The sequence below is a fragment of the Phoxinus phoxinus genome, assembly GCF_949152265.1.
Source record: "Phoxinus phoxinus genome assembly, chromosome: 7".
NCBI classification, from domain to species: Eukaryota; Metazoa; Chordata; class Actinopteri; order Cypriniformes; family Leuciscidae; genus Phoxinus; species Phoxinus phoxinus.
In genome coordinates this window covers 5,372,517-5,389,029 of record NC_136882.1, presented here as the reverse complement: position 1 = coordinate 5,389,029, position 16,513 = coordinate 5,372,517, and the positions used below count along the sequence as shown (strand labels likewise).

General features: G+C 45.2%; 2 protein-coding genes across 2 annotated transcripts in view; both read right to left on the bottom strand.

The window, feature by feature from the left end:
* Window positions 1–10,238, bottom strand: part of slc15a1a (solute carrier family 15 member 1a) — a 31,336-nt gene extending 21,098 nt beyond the window's left edge. The window contains exons 1-3 of the mRNA XM_079619899.1: window positions 10,216–10,238; window positions 10,094–10,131; window positions 848–935 (exon numbers count right to left, since the gene is read on the bottom strand). Of these exons, the coding sequence (XP_079476025.1) occupies window positions 848–935; window positions 10,094–10,131; window positions 10,216–10,222 (133 nt within the window). The 5' untranslated portion in view covers window positions 10,223–10,238. The remainder of the gene's footprint in view (window positions 1–847; window positions 936–10,093; window positions 10,132–10,215) is intronic.
* Window positions 10,239–10,877: 639 nt separating this feature from the next.
* LOC307001495 (dedicator of cytokinesis protein 9) overlaps window positions 10,878–16,513 on the bottom strand; it is a 146,312-nt gene continuing 140,676 nt past the window's right edge. The window contains 4 exon segments of the mRNA XM_079618086.1: window positions 10,878–11,552; window positions 12,375–12,513; window positions 13,244–13,344; window positions 15,423–15,613. Coding sequence (XP_079474212.1) covers window positions 11,427–11,552; window positions 12,375–12,513; window positions 13,244–13,344; window positions 15,423–15,613 — 557 coding nt within the window. The 3' untranslated portion in view covers window positions 10,878–11,426.

The following is a 16,513-nucleotide window of genomic DNA, read 5'->3' as shown; positions in this document are numbered from 1 at the left end:
CACACACACACACACACACACACACACACACACACTTCTCATCATCAATTCATCACAGTTTTACGCACTATTAGATGCAGTGTGTTGGAAGTGTACCGTGTTATATTGATTTTTGTGATTAGTGCTTATTTCTGAAAGCATAACGTGTCCTCAGAGACTGAAGATCTACACTTGAGGAGGATATTCTCACATCAAGCACAGCGAGAGCAACGGCATGCCACACGCTCTAGGTGGCGCTGTAGTAATTACTGCACATAGCTCATTTACAAAATATATAATGAAAAGAAACCTGAACCATATAGGCAAAAAATAAAACAAATGCACTAGCTACAAAAATGTATAAATTAGGGAAGAAATTTGGAATTCATATTTGCTTCTCATACAAAGACACTTGCCGTTGGTCAAATTATGTTTTAAATATCAATGTGATTTTTTTTTTAAGTCTGTAATGACTAATTGAACTCTTGTGAGAAAAAGAGAAAAATAACCCAACGAGTAGCTCATCTATGGTGTGCTTTACAGTCTATGATGGTGTGTAGCACCTTCCCAACTGTGGCTTATTTTAACCAATGCATTGGGTTAAAAATCAGTTGGGTTAAAAGTAACCCGACAGTTGAGTAATAAAACAACAGTGTTTTTTACTGTGTACAACATGCAAAGGTCCAGCAATCCTGATATAAACACCAGGACAGTTTCTGTCGGCCCGCTCTTCATTATTGTATGATGATATCGTTGCATCTACTTTGATTTATGATTGACAGTTGCTGCAACAGTTATGACACACGCAATAGTTATGTTCACTCAGTGTTTTACTCTTTTCTTTATGAAGAATCACACACACTCTTACCTCGCATGCCATAGTAGGAGAATCTCTCGCAGAACTCGTTCACCACGATGAAAAAAATGCTGACTGGAAATCCACAACACTCCGCCGTCTGTACAACACACACCGACACATCAGCGTCTGCTACACACACCATAGCATAGTGCATGTTGTAATATTTCTTTGTGGAAGCTTTTATTCTATTTTATATAGCTATTATTAGTTCCTCAAATACGAACTAAGATGGATGTTTCTGCAATATATACAAGAGAAAAGACAGGATTGAACGCTTGAAGCGGAAGACAATGTAATGACATTATTTAGCTGTGATAAACATGATCAGATTTATTGAGATTATCACTTTAATCCCACTAAACATCAGACGTCTATTGGACAGGCAGATCATGTCTATATTGCGTCAGTCGGTCCAAGACCAATTTTTGACCTTAATGCAACGTGCAATCTAGGTCTGCTATTTGGACATCTAACCATGACCCCACCTGGACGTCAATATAATGTTCAATATTTGAACGCCGGAATAGGTCATTTTCTGGATGTTATGTGGACGTCTAAGACAGGTGCAGGAAATTGACATGATCTAGGTTTGCAAAGTTACCTCCAAATGAGGTCTTTTCTACGTCATGTTTGGAAGTCAGATTTTGGTTCCCTGAAGGTGCAGACTGTGATGCCATGTGGACGTCTAAGACAGGTGCAGGAAATTGACATGATGTCTATATTGGGTCCGTCGGTCCATGACCAATTCTGGACATCTATTCAATATTCAACATCCAAACTAGGTCCACAATTTGGACGTCCAACCATGACCCAAATTGGACGTCATATTGACATTCAACATTTGACCTTTGAAATGGGTAATTTTTTGGACGTCATTTGGACGTGTATGACAGGTGCAGGAAATTTACTTTTTTATTTACAAATATCAACATTGTTGTTATCAACATGATTAATACATATGAATACAGATTATTAATAATTATTTAAGATCGTTTTCCAAAAACTCCAGTTGATTGTCTCAGCACACGTGATAACTAGAGACACAGTTAATATAGTTCTCCACCCTTTTGAAACATGGGACTACAGTTATAGAAGTTGTGTAAAACAACATAAAATTTTCAAAAATTTATGTTGAAAAGACGTCCACAAACGACACATTTGGACTATAAATAACCCTTACACGGAGGTCCCACGGATGTCAACATTAGACGTGCGGTAGATGTCGGAAAAATACGTTGTCTGGCGTCACAGTCTGCACCCTCCTGATACCGACACAGGACGGACAAGCACACCGTTGAAACTACGTCATCTGGAGGTAACTTTGGGGCAGGGGGATAAGTCAAATAAACACAGACACGTTTACTTACAGTGGCTGTCTAAATGGGAATATAATATATATATAATTCTATTGATATATAAAAGTTAATTATAACTATTACCCACTAACCCTACAAAACATGTAGCCTATTCTGAATAAAAGAAAATTTTGTTTAGGAATTTATTTTCCAAATGCGGATTCGCCCGAATGTCCTGAAGGATATTTATGGAAGATTTACATTGCTTTTGGGGATAATTCTGTTCATTTTTACGTTTTCAAAAAACATATGTTTATTAATCCATTTCCCTTTTTGGGACCAGAACATGTCTCCACATGGACAAGGATTTCAGATATTGCTATCTTTATTGGCCCCATAATCAGGGTGTCTAGATATAAACAAGTTCAATTTAAGGCTTTTTAACACTATCTTATATGAAATTTAAGACCCGACCTGTGATGGAAATACACATTATATATTTAGGGCTGTCAATAGATCAATAGGTTACTGTCGTAACCCCGGTTCTCTGAAACATCGAGTGGAGAGATCCACCTATGGGAAGGGCATCCGTACCTGACCTCTGCAGAAGCATCCAATTGCACCAAGTCTGGCTAGACAGACAGAAGCGCGCAGCCAATGCCAGGTAAGGCCCCGCCCCCTTACCTAGTGGCATATAACGCCTGCAAGCGCTGCTATTCTCCAGTAAGTATATTCGCTTCTCGTGCGGCAAGCGGGGCAAAGCTGGTGGATCTCTCCACTCGATGTTTCAGAGAACCGGGGTTACGACAGTAACCTATTGTTCTCTTTCATCATCTCGTGTTCGAGATCCACCTATGGGAGAGACATGGACAGCTCCCCGATTGCCCAATACACTCACAGTGAGGTTCTGAAAGCCAGAGAAGGACGGTCGCCCCAGGGGGGCGGTGCCAGACACGTCCCATAATCATGAACCTGCAATCCTGACGCACACACATAACTGCTGTGCACATGCAGGACATGAAACATGTATGTGGTAATAACCCCAGCAACACCAATGTGCATATATACACCCAGGAAGGATTGGAAATACGTGCTTGGTGAGAGGAATGTGCATGGCCAGCCGGCCCATTCACTCCTTATTCGTTACTTCCAACGGGGTTACAGGGAAGGGCTAAGAAGACCCCACCCCTAAAACCGAATGTGCTACCGAAATTCTGGTGACATCCAGCCGGTAGTAACGCACAAAGGTATGAGGAGAAGCCCAACTGGCAGCGGAGCAGATGTCCTGCAGTGACACTCCCCTAAACAAAGCCCAAGAGGCGGCTAAGCCCCTTGTGGAATGAGCTCTGATGCCCCCTGGGGGCTGCACTCCTTTTGATTCATAAGCCACAGCTATAGCATTCACAAGCCAATGTGAGAGGCGTTGCTTAGATATGGGACTCCCTTTGTGAGGGGGCGCCCATGAAATAAAGAGCTGGTCGCTCTTCCGGAACGCACTGGTCCTGGTCATATATGTCTGTAAAGCACGGACAGGACACAGAGCATTTAGCCTCTGATCCTCCGGGGAGGAAAACGGTGGAGGGTGAAAAGCGGAGAGCTCCAACACCTCCGAAGTGAACGCAGGGAAGCACTTCGGCATGAAGGCCGGATTAGGCTTAAGGGAAACCTTATCTCCACTAAGAGAGAATTTAGTGCACGAGGGATGAACCGAGAGTGCATGTAGCTCACTGACACGTTTAGCTGATGCCAAGGCCAAGAGCAAAGCTGTCTTGAAGGACAGCAGCTTAAGGGAAATACTTCCCAGAGGCTCAAAAGGATGTTGAGACAGAGCCTCCAGCACCATGGAGAGGTCCCACTCAGGAACAGTTCTCCTGACGACTGGCAAAGAGCGACGGGCACCCTTCATAAATCTGCGGATTAGAGGATGCTGCCCGACTGTTGAGCCCTCAAAGCCCACATGACAGGCCGAAATCGCAGCCAGGTAGACCTTAATGGTGGAAAAAGACCTCCCTTTTTCCATGAGGTCTTGAAGGAAACACAAAATATCAGGAACTGAGCACTGATAAGATGTGAGACCACGCCCATCACACCACCCTTCGAACACTTGCCACTTACAGCCATATAAGGACCGTGTAGAAACGGCTCTGGCATTCTGTATAGTGGCAATCACACGCGGCGAAAGCCCCAGTGCGCTTAGGTTCGTCCTCTCACGGGCCAGGCCCAGAGAGCCACCCTGTCCGGGTGTGGGTGGTAAATCTCCCCGTTCGCTTGGGACAATAGGTCCGTGCGTGGGGGGAGGCGCCACGGCTCGGCATATAACAGAGGGATTATCTCCGCCAGCCACGGTGCCTTGGGCCACCTGGGTGCTATCAGAATGAGAGACAGGCTCTGCTCTCTCACCCTGGCCAGTGTTGGAATTATCAAGCACAGGGGAGGAAAAGCATACAGCAGCACTCTGGGCCATGGGTGGGCCAGTGCATCTACCCCGAGGGGTGCGTCCACGTCCTTTAGCGAGAAGAACATAGGACAATGGTAGTTTTCGCGCGAGGCGAATAGATCTACGGTTGCCTGTCCGAATCTCATCCATAACATATCCACTATCTGGGGGTGAAGGCGCCAATCTCCGTAGATTGGATTTCCCCTTGATAGAAGATCCGCACCTCTGTTCAGAATGCCCGGAACATGAGTCGCGCGTAACGACAGGAAAACCCGTCTGCTCCACACCAAAAGCTTGTAAGCTAGAGCGTGAAGTTTCGACGAGCGCACGCCGCCCTGACGGTTGATATAAGCCACAGCCGTGGTATTGTCGCAGCGTACGAGAACATGATGTCCCTGCAGGCGAGGCAGAAAATGATTCAGAGCTTTCCAAATGGTCAACAGCTCTAAATAATTTATGTGCGCTGAACGTAGTCTGCTCGGCCACAGACCGTTCACCGTTCTGCCCTCCTGGGTGGCACCCCAGCCTGTTAAGGACGCATCTGTCGTCACAACTTTCCGCATCATAACCGTCCCCAGAGGGGTTCCCTGTGCGTAAAAGTCTGCGCTCTTCCAGTGTCGCACGGCTGCCGAGCAGGCGCGCGTCACTATTACAGAGCGGCAAAGATCGCGAATCGGGCTGAAATGTAGTGACAAAACCCATTTCATGAACGCTCTCATTCTCAGGAGTCCCAGTGGCACAACTTGGATGGATGAAGCCATAAGACCCTGCAGCCTGAGACATGTGCGATATTGCACTCTCGCCCCCTCTCTGAACTGCGATAGACAGTTCATTAGAGAGAGAACGCGTTCTTGAGAGAGACGCGCTCGCATGGAGACTGAGTTCAACTCCAAGCCCAGGAAAATGACATTCTGACTGGGTGTAAAATTGCTCTTGCTCACATTCACTCTGAACCCGAGAGATGTGACGTGCGCGAGCACACTGGTGTCCTGCAACACTTTCTCCTTCGATTCGGCTATTATGAGCCAATCGTCTATGTATGTCAGAATCCTCAGACCAGACATTCTCATGGGTGCTAAACCCGCCTCCGCACACAGACAAAAACTGCGAGGACTTAGACTGAGTCCAAATGGCAGAACTGTGAATTCGTAACATGTGCCTTGGTAGGCGAAACGAAGAAACTTCCTGTGTGGCGGATAAATGCTTATATGGAAGAAAGCATCTTTCAGGTCTACCGATGTGAACCAGTCGTTCTGTTTTATGGCGCGGGCGAGCGAGCCATGAGTTAGCATTCTGAAATTGTATTTCCTCAAATGTTTGTTCAACACACGAAGGTCCAAGATAGGGCGGAGAGAGCCGTCCTTCTTTGGGACCAGGAAATAACGAGAATAAAATCCCTGATTCATCAGACTGGGGGGCACCACCTGAATAGCTTCCTTGTTTAGGAGGGAGGATATTTCCTCTTTCAGAATGTGTGAAGCGTTCTCTTCCGTGTGTGAAGAGAGAACGCCATCTGTAGCCCTGCATTATAGTGCGCATCACCCACTCGGGAGCCGAAACCGCTTGCCAAGCCCGTTCGTGACTCGCGAGTGTTCCCACCCGAGCCGCAGCGGAGCTGTGTAAGCCCAGCTGACTCATTTGTGATGCAATGGCGCCATCTAGTGGATGAACTAGGGGCGGCATGCCGGGGTTTAGAAAGATGTTCTCTCTCTGCAGGGAGATGAATTCTCTCTGCGGAGAGAGATCCTCTCTCCGTAACGAATTCATTTGATTCGTTTGTTTTAATGTGTTTTTTGTTTTTTTGTGTGTTTTGTGTTGGGGGAACACTGGGGCCGAAGCCTTTAATAATTCGGTGAGGGGAAGTGAGTGTGTGCGGTGTGGTGACACTGCTTTGTGACTTTTCCTCACAACAGACCCCTCGAACGTGAGGGGGGAACACACGTTCAACAAACACATGGGCTGGGCAGCCTCGCGAGAGACCCTGCGTCTTTTGGACAGGGGTTCTTGGACATGAAGAGAGTCCAAAGGGCTCGTAGCCCGTGAAAGTGGACTCGATGCCCCCACCGGCCGAACATCAGGCAGGCCGCTTGCGTTTCGAGTCGGTGGGGGTAGGGTTAGATGGTCTTCCAGCCGCGGCCGCGGCGGGAGTAGATTTTCCCCAGTGCTTAGCAGGCGGTGGGTTATTCTGCCGTGGGGCGGGGGGTCTGTTGCGGGGCCTTTCCTTGCCCTGGTGGAAATGTCGTCCCATGGCAGGTGGGTTAGGCAAACGCGCAGGGGGTGCCTGGCGTGGGGCCGCCTTCCTAGGAAGGCATAACTTGAAGGCCTCATCCTCCTTCTTTTTGTCGTCACACCGTTGTTGCATCAATGCGACGGCGGGGCCGAAGAGAGCCCGGCCGGGCTCCACCGATGCGCCCGCGATGCGCCGCTTCTCACTGTCAGGAAGGCCCGACAGGTTAAGCCAGAGCGCGCGCTCTCCCACCACAGAAAGCGCCATAGAGCGCCCGCAGGCTTGGACGGCCTGCCGAGCGTTACGGAGGACGAGGTCGTTCACCGTGAGGATCTCCTTCCACAAGGTTAGAGAAGGAGTTCCCTTTTCCAGCTGTTGCCCTAATTCGTCCAAAATCTCCGCCTGGTAAGCGGAGAGGAGTGAAGAGACGTTCAGGGCCCTGACAGCCAAGGCCGAGGATTTGTATGCGGCCTGGTGAACTGAGGCAGAAAAACGGTCCATCTTGTTGGGCAAGACCGGCTTCGGGGGAGCGAGCAGCCCTCCCTGAGCGGGGTTAAGGTGCCTGGCGATGGAAGGCTCGATAGCGGGGGGGTCACCCATACCATGAGCTGCCATGTCCTTCACCTCAAGACCCGTGAGACCGTGTTTGAAGTCGAGGGGGTCGCTCCAATTGTGCCTCATGTGCTTAGCGCACGCTGGCAGGACGGGGAAGAGTTGTTTTCTCGGACCGGGAGGGGGTCCCAGCACTTTCCCGTCGTAAATATCCCTCTCCTGGTCGGTGGCGCTCTGTGGAGCCGGCCATTCCATGTTGAGGCGAGCGGCCGCTCGCTCACAAACTTCCAGGAGGATGGACTGAGGCAAGGCCGTGTGGGCGCTAGCCTGGGGAAAGCCAGAGGGCGGGATGGCCTCCTCGTCCTCTGAGACCCCAAGAAGGGCCGCGTCATCCTCATCGCCGGAACCGGCCGGTTCGTCGACGAGCGTGAGGTTGCCCGCGAAGATGTCCTCTTCGGGGAATGCGGGATTGGGCTGGTCAGCCCAAATGAGAGAGGCGGCGCCCCGGGAGTCCCCCGGTAGCGCGTCGTCGTCACCGTGTCCCCCATCCGAGTCAGAGAGGCCGAGCTCGGAGCACTGGGTCGCTGCAACTTTCAGACGACGTCGTAAAAGCTTCTTGGGCAGCATAAGGCAGTGACTGCAATTTTCCGGGTTCTCCAAGGCTTCTTGAGCGTGTTTAAGGCCCAAGCAGACCACGCAGAACGGGTGAAGGTCCTTAGCGGCGATGAGCGCACCACACGCGGCCGGGCAGGCCCGTGATAGGCTGTTCCCCGGAGAAGCGGAAGGTTTAGACAGCGACATTCCGGAGAAGAACTCGGAAAAATCCGTGGCGGGCAGCCGTGGAAGGAGGAGCAGGTGAAAAACGGCGAGAGCGCGGGCGGCTCCGAATGCAGAACACAGCAGAAAGGCTGAAAAAACGACTGTCACGTCTGACGGAGGCTGATCAGGCGATATGTCCTCCTGAAGACACGAAAGTGAGCAGCGTAATCCAACCGAACTGTGTCAGTGCAGAGATCGCGAGAAGCGAATGTCAACTGGAGAATAGCAGCGCTTGCAGGCGTTATATGCCACTAGGTAAGGGGGCGGGGCCTTACCTGGCATTGGCTGCGCGCTTCTGTCTGTCTAGCCAGACTTGGTGCAATTGGATGCTTCTGCAGAGGTCAGGTACGGATGCCCTTCCCATAGGTGGATCTCGAACACGAGATGATGAAAGAGAACACAATTTTTAATCACGATTAATCACACACTTTAGCGTTACACCATTTATCTTGTTAACCAGTTCGTTTTGACATAATTTGCTATATCCAGCAAAGTAAACCAGGGTGATTCTCACAAAACTGTATTCTCTGCAAGCTTTTCTCAAGGTAAATGTGTCTTTCCAAAAAAAAGACATTTGGAGACTCCAAAAGCTCCTCCTCCAAATAACCAATTGATATAAGGAGTCCATAATTCATACTTTTATGCACACCAAAGCACTCATTAAAAAACATTACAGAAAACACTGAGTTCAGTGTAGTAGGCTATGTGTCCTTGTTTATATATTAGACAATCAGTTTAGCGATCCCGAACACGACCACACGGAGACGCCAAAACCCCATAACCAACACCTCAGCCTGACTGCATTATCAGGACTCAGATCCATTCAGAGTCACTAAACACAGCAACATACACGAGTCAAAACATTATTCTGAATACGTGAATGTGTCTGTGAGTAAACACAATGTGCGACCAGTGCGAGAAAGCCACACATTTGTTTGCACATCAACGGACTCTCGCGGGGGAGACCAGGGACAGCTGTAACACAGCAATACATCAAAAACCATTTATACTGGAATAACCAATTTATTATATTATAAACTTCAATCTGTCAACTGCTGAAACAATGTATTTAAGTGGTTTTATGAAATATGTACAGGTTGCAAAATTGATTTTAATACAGTCTCTCCACTGTTACAACCGTCCCAGTGTACAGGACGGTTGTACGTCAGGGACGGTTGTAACATGTCTAAAATATACATAATGAATCAATCATATACGCAAAATGGAAAATATTATTTATCAATCATGTTATTGTGATTATCAATTTTTATGTTTTTAAGTAATGAATTCCTTTTTTTCATACTACATGACAAAAAAAGAGGTGCAACCGTCAAATTATAATGCAAGAAAATTATTTAATGGGTAGAACACCTCAAAAAAGTTTACATTTAAACTTTTACATGTAATTTGCAATGCACAGTGCTCATTTTACTTTTAATTAGCAAATTAACGGGAATTTTTTTTATACTTGATTAGTTTTTAAAAAATAGGCCTAAATGACACTTGGTTGGTGACACTGGGACAGTGAGCTAGCTTGACTGCAAGTTTGACACTTGTTTTTATTTTTAGCTTACAAAACAGTGATTCTAAATAATACTTGTTTGAATTCATAGACATTTGATCTTATAACAGTATCCAAAAAAGTACATCAGAAAGAAAAGTATTTTTTTTACTCAAAAACAACCTTTTGTAGATAACTCCGTCAGGAAGTTTCAAATGTGGCTCCTTTTTGGCAAGAATGAGGGAAACTAACTGAGCATGAGCACAGTGAGTGTCGTCAGGTTGTTTCTGATGGGAGGATTTCAAGGTGTTACAACCGTCCCTGGTCCCGTACGACACCGCAATCGTCTTTCCCTGGATACACCCTGATTAATGAAGGGTTTTTGTTTTTTATGTAGAGAAAATTATTTCATAAATAATCTTACCTTTTTCGTCTTTTTCTTAGTCTCATCCATCTTTTCGTCTGTGAGATGAACCAAATTTTAGTTCACATACAACATCAAATTATCAACATCAAGATGATCATTTCTGAGTTTAACGCCCTCACCTGTCATATTGGCAGCAGGAGTGTGTGTGTGTGTGTGTGTGTGAGAGAAAAGACCTGCCCAGCGCAGAACGTCTCTGTAAGAGCTGCTAAAACAGGTGTGTGTGTGTGTATGTGTGTTATTAGCATGGACTGTGTCCTGTCTGCTTTATGACATGAACAAGAGAAGGACAGATAGACAGATAATACTCAGGGGTCCATAGGGTAAGAACAGCAGCAGACACTGGGTTTACACTGTTTACAGCGCTGGATACAAGATGCAACATTAAATCAATTCATATCTTCAGTTCTCAGATGAAAAAAACTAACAGACAAGACATACGAAACAAAACAAGCAAACAACAAACAAAACAAGACAAAACAAGAAAAATCGAAAAACTAAAGACAAAAACAAGCAAAAAAGAAAGAAAGAAAAAAGACAAGAAACAAAACAAATAAAAACTGAAGACAAACAAAACAAAAAACAAAACAAACAAAACAAAAATTTAGGACATGACAAACAAAACAAAAATAAGACAAAACAAGAAAAGAAAAGATAAACAAATATGACAAAAACAAAACAAGACAAAACAAAAAAGACCAGACGAAAACAAGAAAAGACAACACAAAACAAATATGATAATTACTGCTGATATCTCTGGCTAAATAAATACTGAACGAGTGTTTGTGAATTGTTTGAGATTTATTGGAAGCATTAGGGACAATATCAGTTTAAATACAGCAGAGCAAAGACTGTTAAATACAGATAAAAACATCATCACATTCAGCTGTGAGCCACAGTATAAAAATATCTGATAACTGATAAACAATGTTGAACATTAGCATGTGTGTGTGTGTGTGTGTGTGTGTGTGTGTCCGTAGCTCCAGTGTATCACATGCAGTGCCACGCCCACTTCTGCACACACACCAGATCAGACACGACACACTGCACGACTTCACAAAGTGAACATCTGAGCTGAAGAAATCACACACAACGAGCGAGACACACACACATTAGCAGAGGACGAGGATATGCGTCATGTGTAAAAGCCGTATGATTGTCTGAGCCATTCTTCTTTACTGTGGCTACTAATAAAACTGGCAAAATGGCCAGAAGTAAAATACACAGTTTATGATTAAGTCTCCACAGGAAACAGTCGTGAAATGCCCCGGATGAGGCGGAAACGCGTCTCGTGCTGACGTGTGTGTGTGTGTGTGTGTCAGGGTCGGAGAGGTCACACCACTGAGGAGGAGTTGGGCAGGCCCTGGACCGTGGCGGCAGTGGGCGTCCCGCTGATGGCGTTGAAGATGTGCAGAGAGTCTGGAAGAGGACTGCGCATCCCATCATCCACTGGGCATATCTGCAGAGAGAGAGGAAAGAGAAGATCAGGAATAATGCAACACACACACACTGAGTCTGAACACTTCTTCAATGACTGTGGGGTCACATCTGCCGAATGCTGAATCCTGTGGTAGACACACTTCAGGCCAAATCCAAGAACCAACGGGTGTGACAAAAGCTGGCCAAACCGAAGTTTGTTTATTAAATTAACTTTCCGGAAAGGTTCGTCCGGATGGTAAACACCTTCGTATGAAAGCTTGTCTCTGCCACAGAAGATATATATCATTTTTTTAAAATATATAATTCATTTATTTCTCATTTTATTTCTCATTTTATTTGTCGCAATTGTGAGTTATAAAGTCAGTATTTTTTTCCTTAGAATTGCATTTTTATATCACACAATTCTGACTTAACACGCAATTGTGAGATATAAAGTCAGAATTGTGTGATTTAAACATGCAATTCTAAGAAAAAAAATACTGACTTAACTCACAATTGCGACAAATAAAATGAGAAATAAAATGAGAAATAAAGTCAGAATTGTGAGATAAAAAGTCGCAATTATCTTTTAAAATGTTTTATTTTGTGGCAGAAACAAGCTTCCACACCTTTGAGTATATCACTGTAAAAATATTTGAAACTCTTTTGTATCCCTAAGTGAAGAACAAAAACAGTTTTCTGTGTGTGTGTGTGTGTGTGTGCTTCAGTTATGAGATGATTTACCATTCGATCTGACCACGAGAGCAAAAGAGGAAAAGAAAACAGAGAGAGATTAAAGAAAAGCATGTAAATACGACAGAGATGCTGCTGCATGAAGTGTGTGTGTGTGTGTGTGTCTTACAGGCTCATGCATGATGGCGGAGAGCTCTTTGGTGAGATCTCTGTAGTTGGCCTTCATCTCGTCATGATACTCCTGCTGATCTTCCTTAATCAGACGCTCGTTCACTCCTAAACCCAGACCACACGCCTCCACAAACTGCCTGCAGAACACACACACACACACACACACACACGCACGCACGCACGCAACACACACATGAAATTAGTTTTGTGGAAATTTTTTTATTGTTCCAATGTATGAATTTCTTAGTGTGCAGAGCTGTAGTCTGGCCGAAGGTGAGGGTAAAAATGTAAGATTTAAGATTAGATTTATTTAAATAAAAAATGCATAATTTAATTAACATGATTCCCATTTTTTACATTTACATACTTGTGTTTTTGTTTATTGTGTAGTTTAAAGCTGTTTGGCAGTTCAGTTGCAGTTAATGTGTTTCTGAAAGAGTCTCTTCTGCTCAGCAAGGCTGCATTTATTTGATCAATAATAAAGTGAAAACAGTAATATTGTGAAATATTATTACAATGTACAAACTATTTACATTTTAACATTAACATTTATATTTTTAATCTTTCTTCTTCTTATTATTATTATTATCAGTGTTGAAAACAGTCGTGCTGCTTCACATTTGTATGGAAACTGTTACATTGAAATGTTCAGGACTCAAAAGAACAGCATTTATTTGAAATAAAAATCTTTGAAACATTATAAATGTCTTTACTGGCACTTTTGATCAATGTAATGTCGTTGCTGAAAGAATGTATATAATTAAAAATAAAGCTGACTGACCAAAAACTTACTGACAGGATATTGTATATGTATGTAATATGTTGAGAGGAAGGAGTGTGTGTGTGTGTGTGTGTGTGTGTGTTTACCGAAACACTTCCTTCAGCTGCTTGACTTTGTTGTCTGGGTATTTCTTAGTGCTGGCATCATCCAGGAACGCTCTGGCGTAGGCGAGAGGCCCGGCATTAACCTGGAGAGAGAGAGAGACGTTAGAACCCTGTGTGTGTGTGTGTGTGTATGTGTGTGTGTGCGTCTGTGTGGGTGTGTGTGTGAGCACCTGCACACTGATGCTGCCCTGCAGTTTGAGCTGGAGTTGGATCATGTCCACGCGAGGTGTGTGTGTGTGTGTGTGTGTGTGTGTGTGTACCTGCACACTGATGCTGCCCTGCAGTTTGAGCTGGAGTTGGATCATGTCCACGCGAGGTGTGTGTGTGTGTGTGTGTGTTGTGTGTGTGTGAGCACCTGCACACTGATGCTGCCCTGCAGTTTGAGCTGGAGTTGGATCATGTCCACATGAGGTGTGTGTGTGTGTGTGTGTGTGTGTGTGTGTGTGTGTGTGTGTGAGCACCTGCACACTGATGCTGCCCTGCAGTTTGAGCTGGAGTTGGATCATGTCCACATGAGGTGTGTGTGTGTGTGTGTGTGTGTGTGTGAGCACCTGCACACTGATGCTGCCCTGCAGTTTGAGCTGGAGTTGGATCATGTCCACATGAGGTGTGTGTGTGTGTGTGTGTGTGTGTGTGAGCACCTGCACACTGATGCTGCCCTGCAGTTTGAGCTGGAGTTGGATCATGTCCACGAGAGGTGTGTGTGTGTGTGTGTGTGTGTGTGTGTGTGTGTGTGAGCACCTGCACACTGATGCTGCCCTGCAGTTTGAGCTGGAGTTGGATCATGTCCACATGAGGTGTGTGTGTGTGTGTGTGTGTGTGTGAGCACCTGCACACTGATGCTGCCCTGCAGTTTGAGCTGGAGTTGGATCATGTCCACGAGAGGTGTGTGTGTGTGTCAGTGATGCGCGGGTCAATGTATAAACAACCCGCACCCGACCGACGTTTTCAATAACCCGCCCGCAACTCGGACCGCAAAAAAAAAGAAAGAAAATATTGCACCCGACCCGCTTCCTGACCCGCGTTTTTTTAAAGTAGGCTAGCTAGTAAATGTTCATCGCGTCATGGGCCATAGACGGAGGAACTAGGGGTGCGCATTTTTCTGAATGCTGTACGATATCGCCTAGTGTTTTGTAATAAAGGCTTGATTTATTCATTTAATTCGTTTCATTTTCTTAACAATTAAGATGCTGCATGTGTTTATCCAGTCTAATCGAAGTGCGCGTTTCTCCCCCGACTTTCCCAACAAAAACCCCGCCCCATCTCAGCAAATACATACAACTGACATTACTGAGCTATGCGTTTAAAAGTAGCCTATTAAAATGGCACAATGGCATTGCTCAGTTCAACGTGTTGGGAAATCGGGCATTTTGTCCCGCGTCAGCTTTTATTCAAAAGTTAATAACGCGCTCAACATTCAGGTAAATAAGGATTTCCCGCTGTCATCTCTGCCTGCAGACTGAGCTCGTGCGTCATCCTCGCACAGTTATTCAGCCAATAAAGTGTACACCTATGTATTTCATAGAACATTGTGTCTAGTACTATATAAATTACAAAGGTTTAATTGGCATCTTTATTTCAAACTAACCGACCGACCGCGACCCGAATATCATTAAAAATATTTTTGGATGACTCGTAACCGCGGGTGACCGCGGGTGACCGCAGGCACCCGCTCATTTTGGATCAACCCGCGCATCACTGGTGTGTGTGTGTGTGTGTGTGTGTGAGCACCTGCACACTGATGCTGCCCTGCAGTTTGAGCTGGAGTTGGATCATGTCCACATGAGGTGTGTGTGTGTGTGTGTGTGAGTGAGTGAGTGAGTGTGTGTGTGAGCACCTGCACACTGATGCTGCCCTGCAGTTTGAGCTGGAGTTGGATCATGTCCACGCGAGGTGTGTGTGTGTGTGTGTGTGTTGTGTGTGTGTGTGTGAGCACCTGCACACTGATGCTGCCCTGCAGTTTGAGCTGGAGTTGGATCATGTCCACGCGAGGTGTGTGTGTGTGTGTGTGTGTGTGTGTGTGTTGTGTGTGTGTGTGTGAGCACCTGCACACTGATGCTGCCCTGCAGTTTGAGCTGGAGTTGGATCATGTCCACGCGAGGTGTGTGTGTGTGTGTGTGTGTGTGTGTGTGTGTGTGTGTGTGTGTGTGTGTGTGAGCACCTGCACACTGATGCTGCCCTGCAGTTTGAGCTGGAGTTGGATCATGTCCACGTCGCTGCAGGAACACAGCTGTCGGATCTCCAGCACCTTCTTGCTCATCTCGTCGATGGCCACCTCGATGGGGTTCAGGTCCACATGATGCTGGTACATCACTGCGATGCGCTTCTTCACGTACGGGAACGAGTGTGTGGCTGAGGAACACAGGTAACAGGTTTACCAATAAAGTCACCAAGAATAAAGTTATTACAGTTTGTTTTTTTAAATCGCTAGGACCCATTTCTCAATACTTGGGTACGTTTTATTTTTAAACTCTTCAAACAGTGAAAAACCGAAACATAGTTGAAGTTTATGAATGTAAATATTTCTAGCTATGCAACAAGTTCATGCTTTCAAGCATCATTACATTATGAGATGCGTTACACTCAAGTATGTATTTTATTCTGTGTGTTTCCGCAAGTGTGTAAAGGAATTAGGGGTGTGACGGTTAGTATATAACCATGAGACCGACGGTTATAGTTAAACACCGTCATTAGAACTCCATAACCGCCAAAACCGTGTTATTAAAATATTTTTTACAAACATTTTAAAAAAAAAGTTTTTTCTTTTCATTTTTTAGATAGGATCATAATAAGCGCAATATATCGGGAGACGTGGTTTTTACCACTTAATGAAGTTTTGTTTTGTAAATCGTCAGACATGATTTTTACCACTTCAAAGTTTTGCATTGTAGAAAGCCTTTCTTTAAAGCGAATTTCGTTTTGTAGAAATTGTATCTTAATTTTAATAAATGTTTCATCAACCAATTGCATGTATTTAATAAATAAAAAGCAAATAGCCTATAGCAGACAATATAATAACCGTGACATGGCGCCTGCGCGCCGCGTTCACTTGCATTGCATTGTGAACTAGAGCGCATCTCATCGTAAATGAATGAAACTATGCCTGCCTCATGCATTAGCATTAAATATCTTTGCTACATCCTTTCTAGGCGGGTGCGGCTTTGAAATTTGGTCAAAAAACGTTGGTGCGGATGAGTTTTGTTATGCGGTTGCGGATGAAATAATTTCCCATCTGCGTATCTCTACATCTAA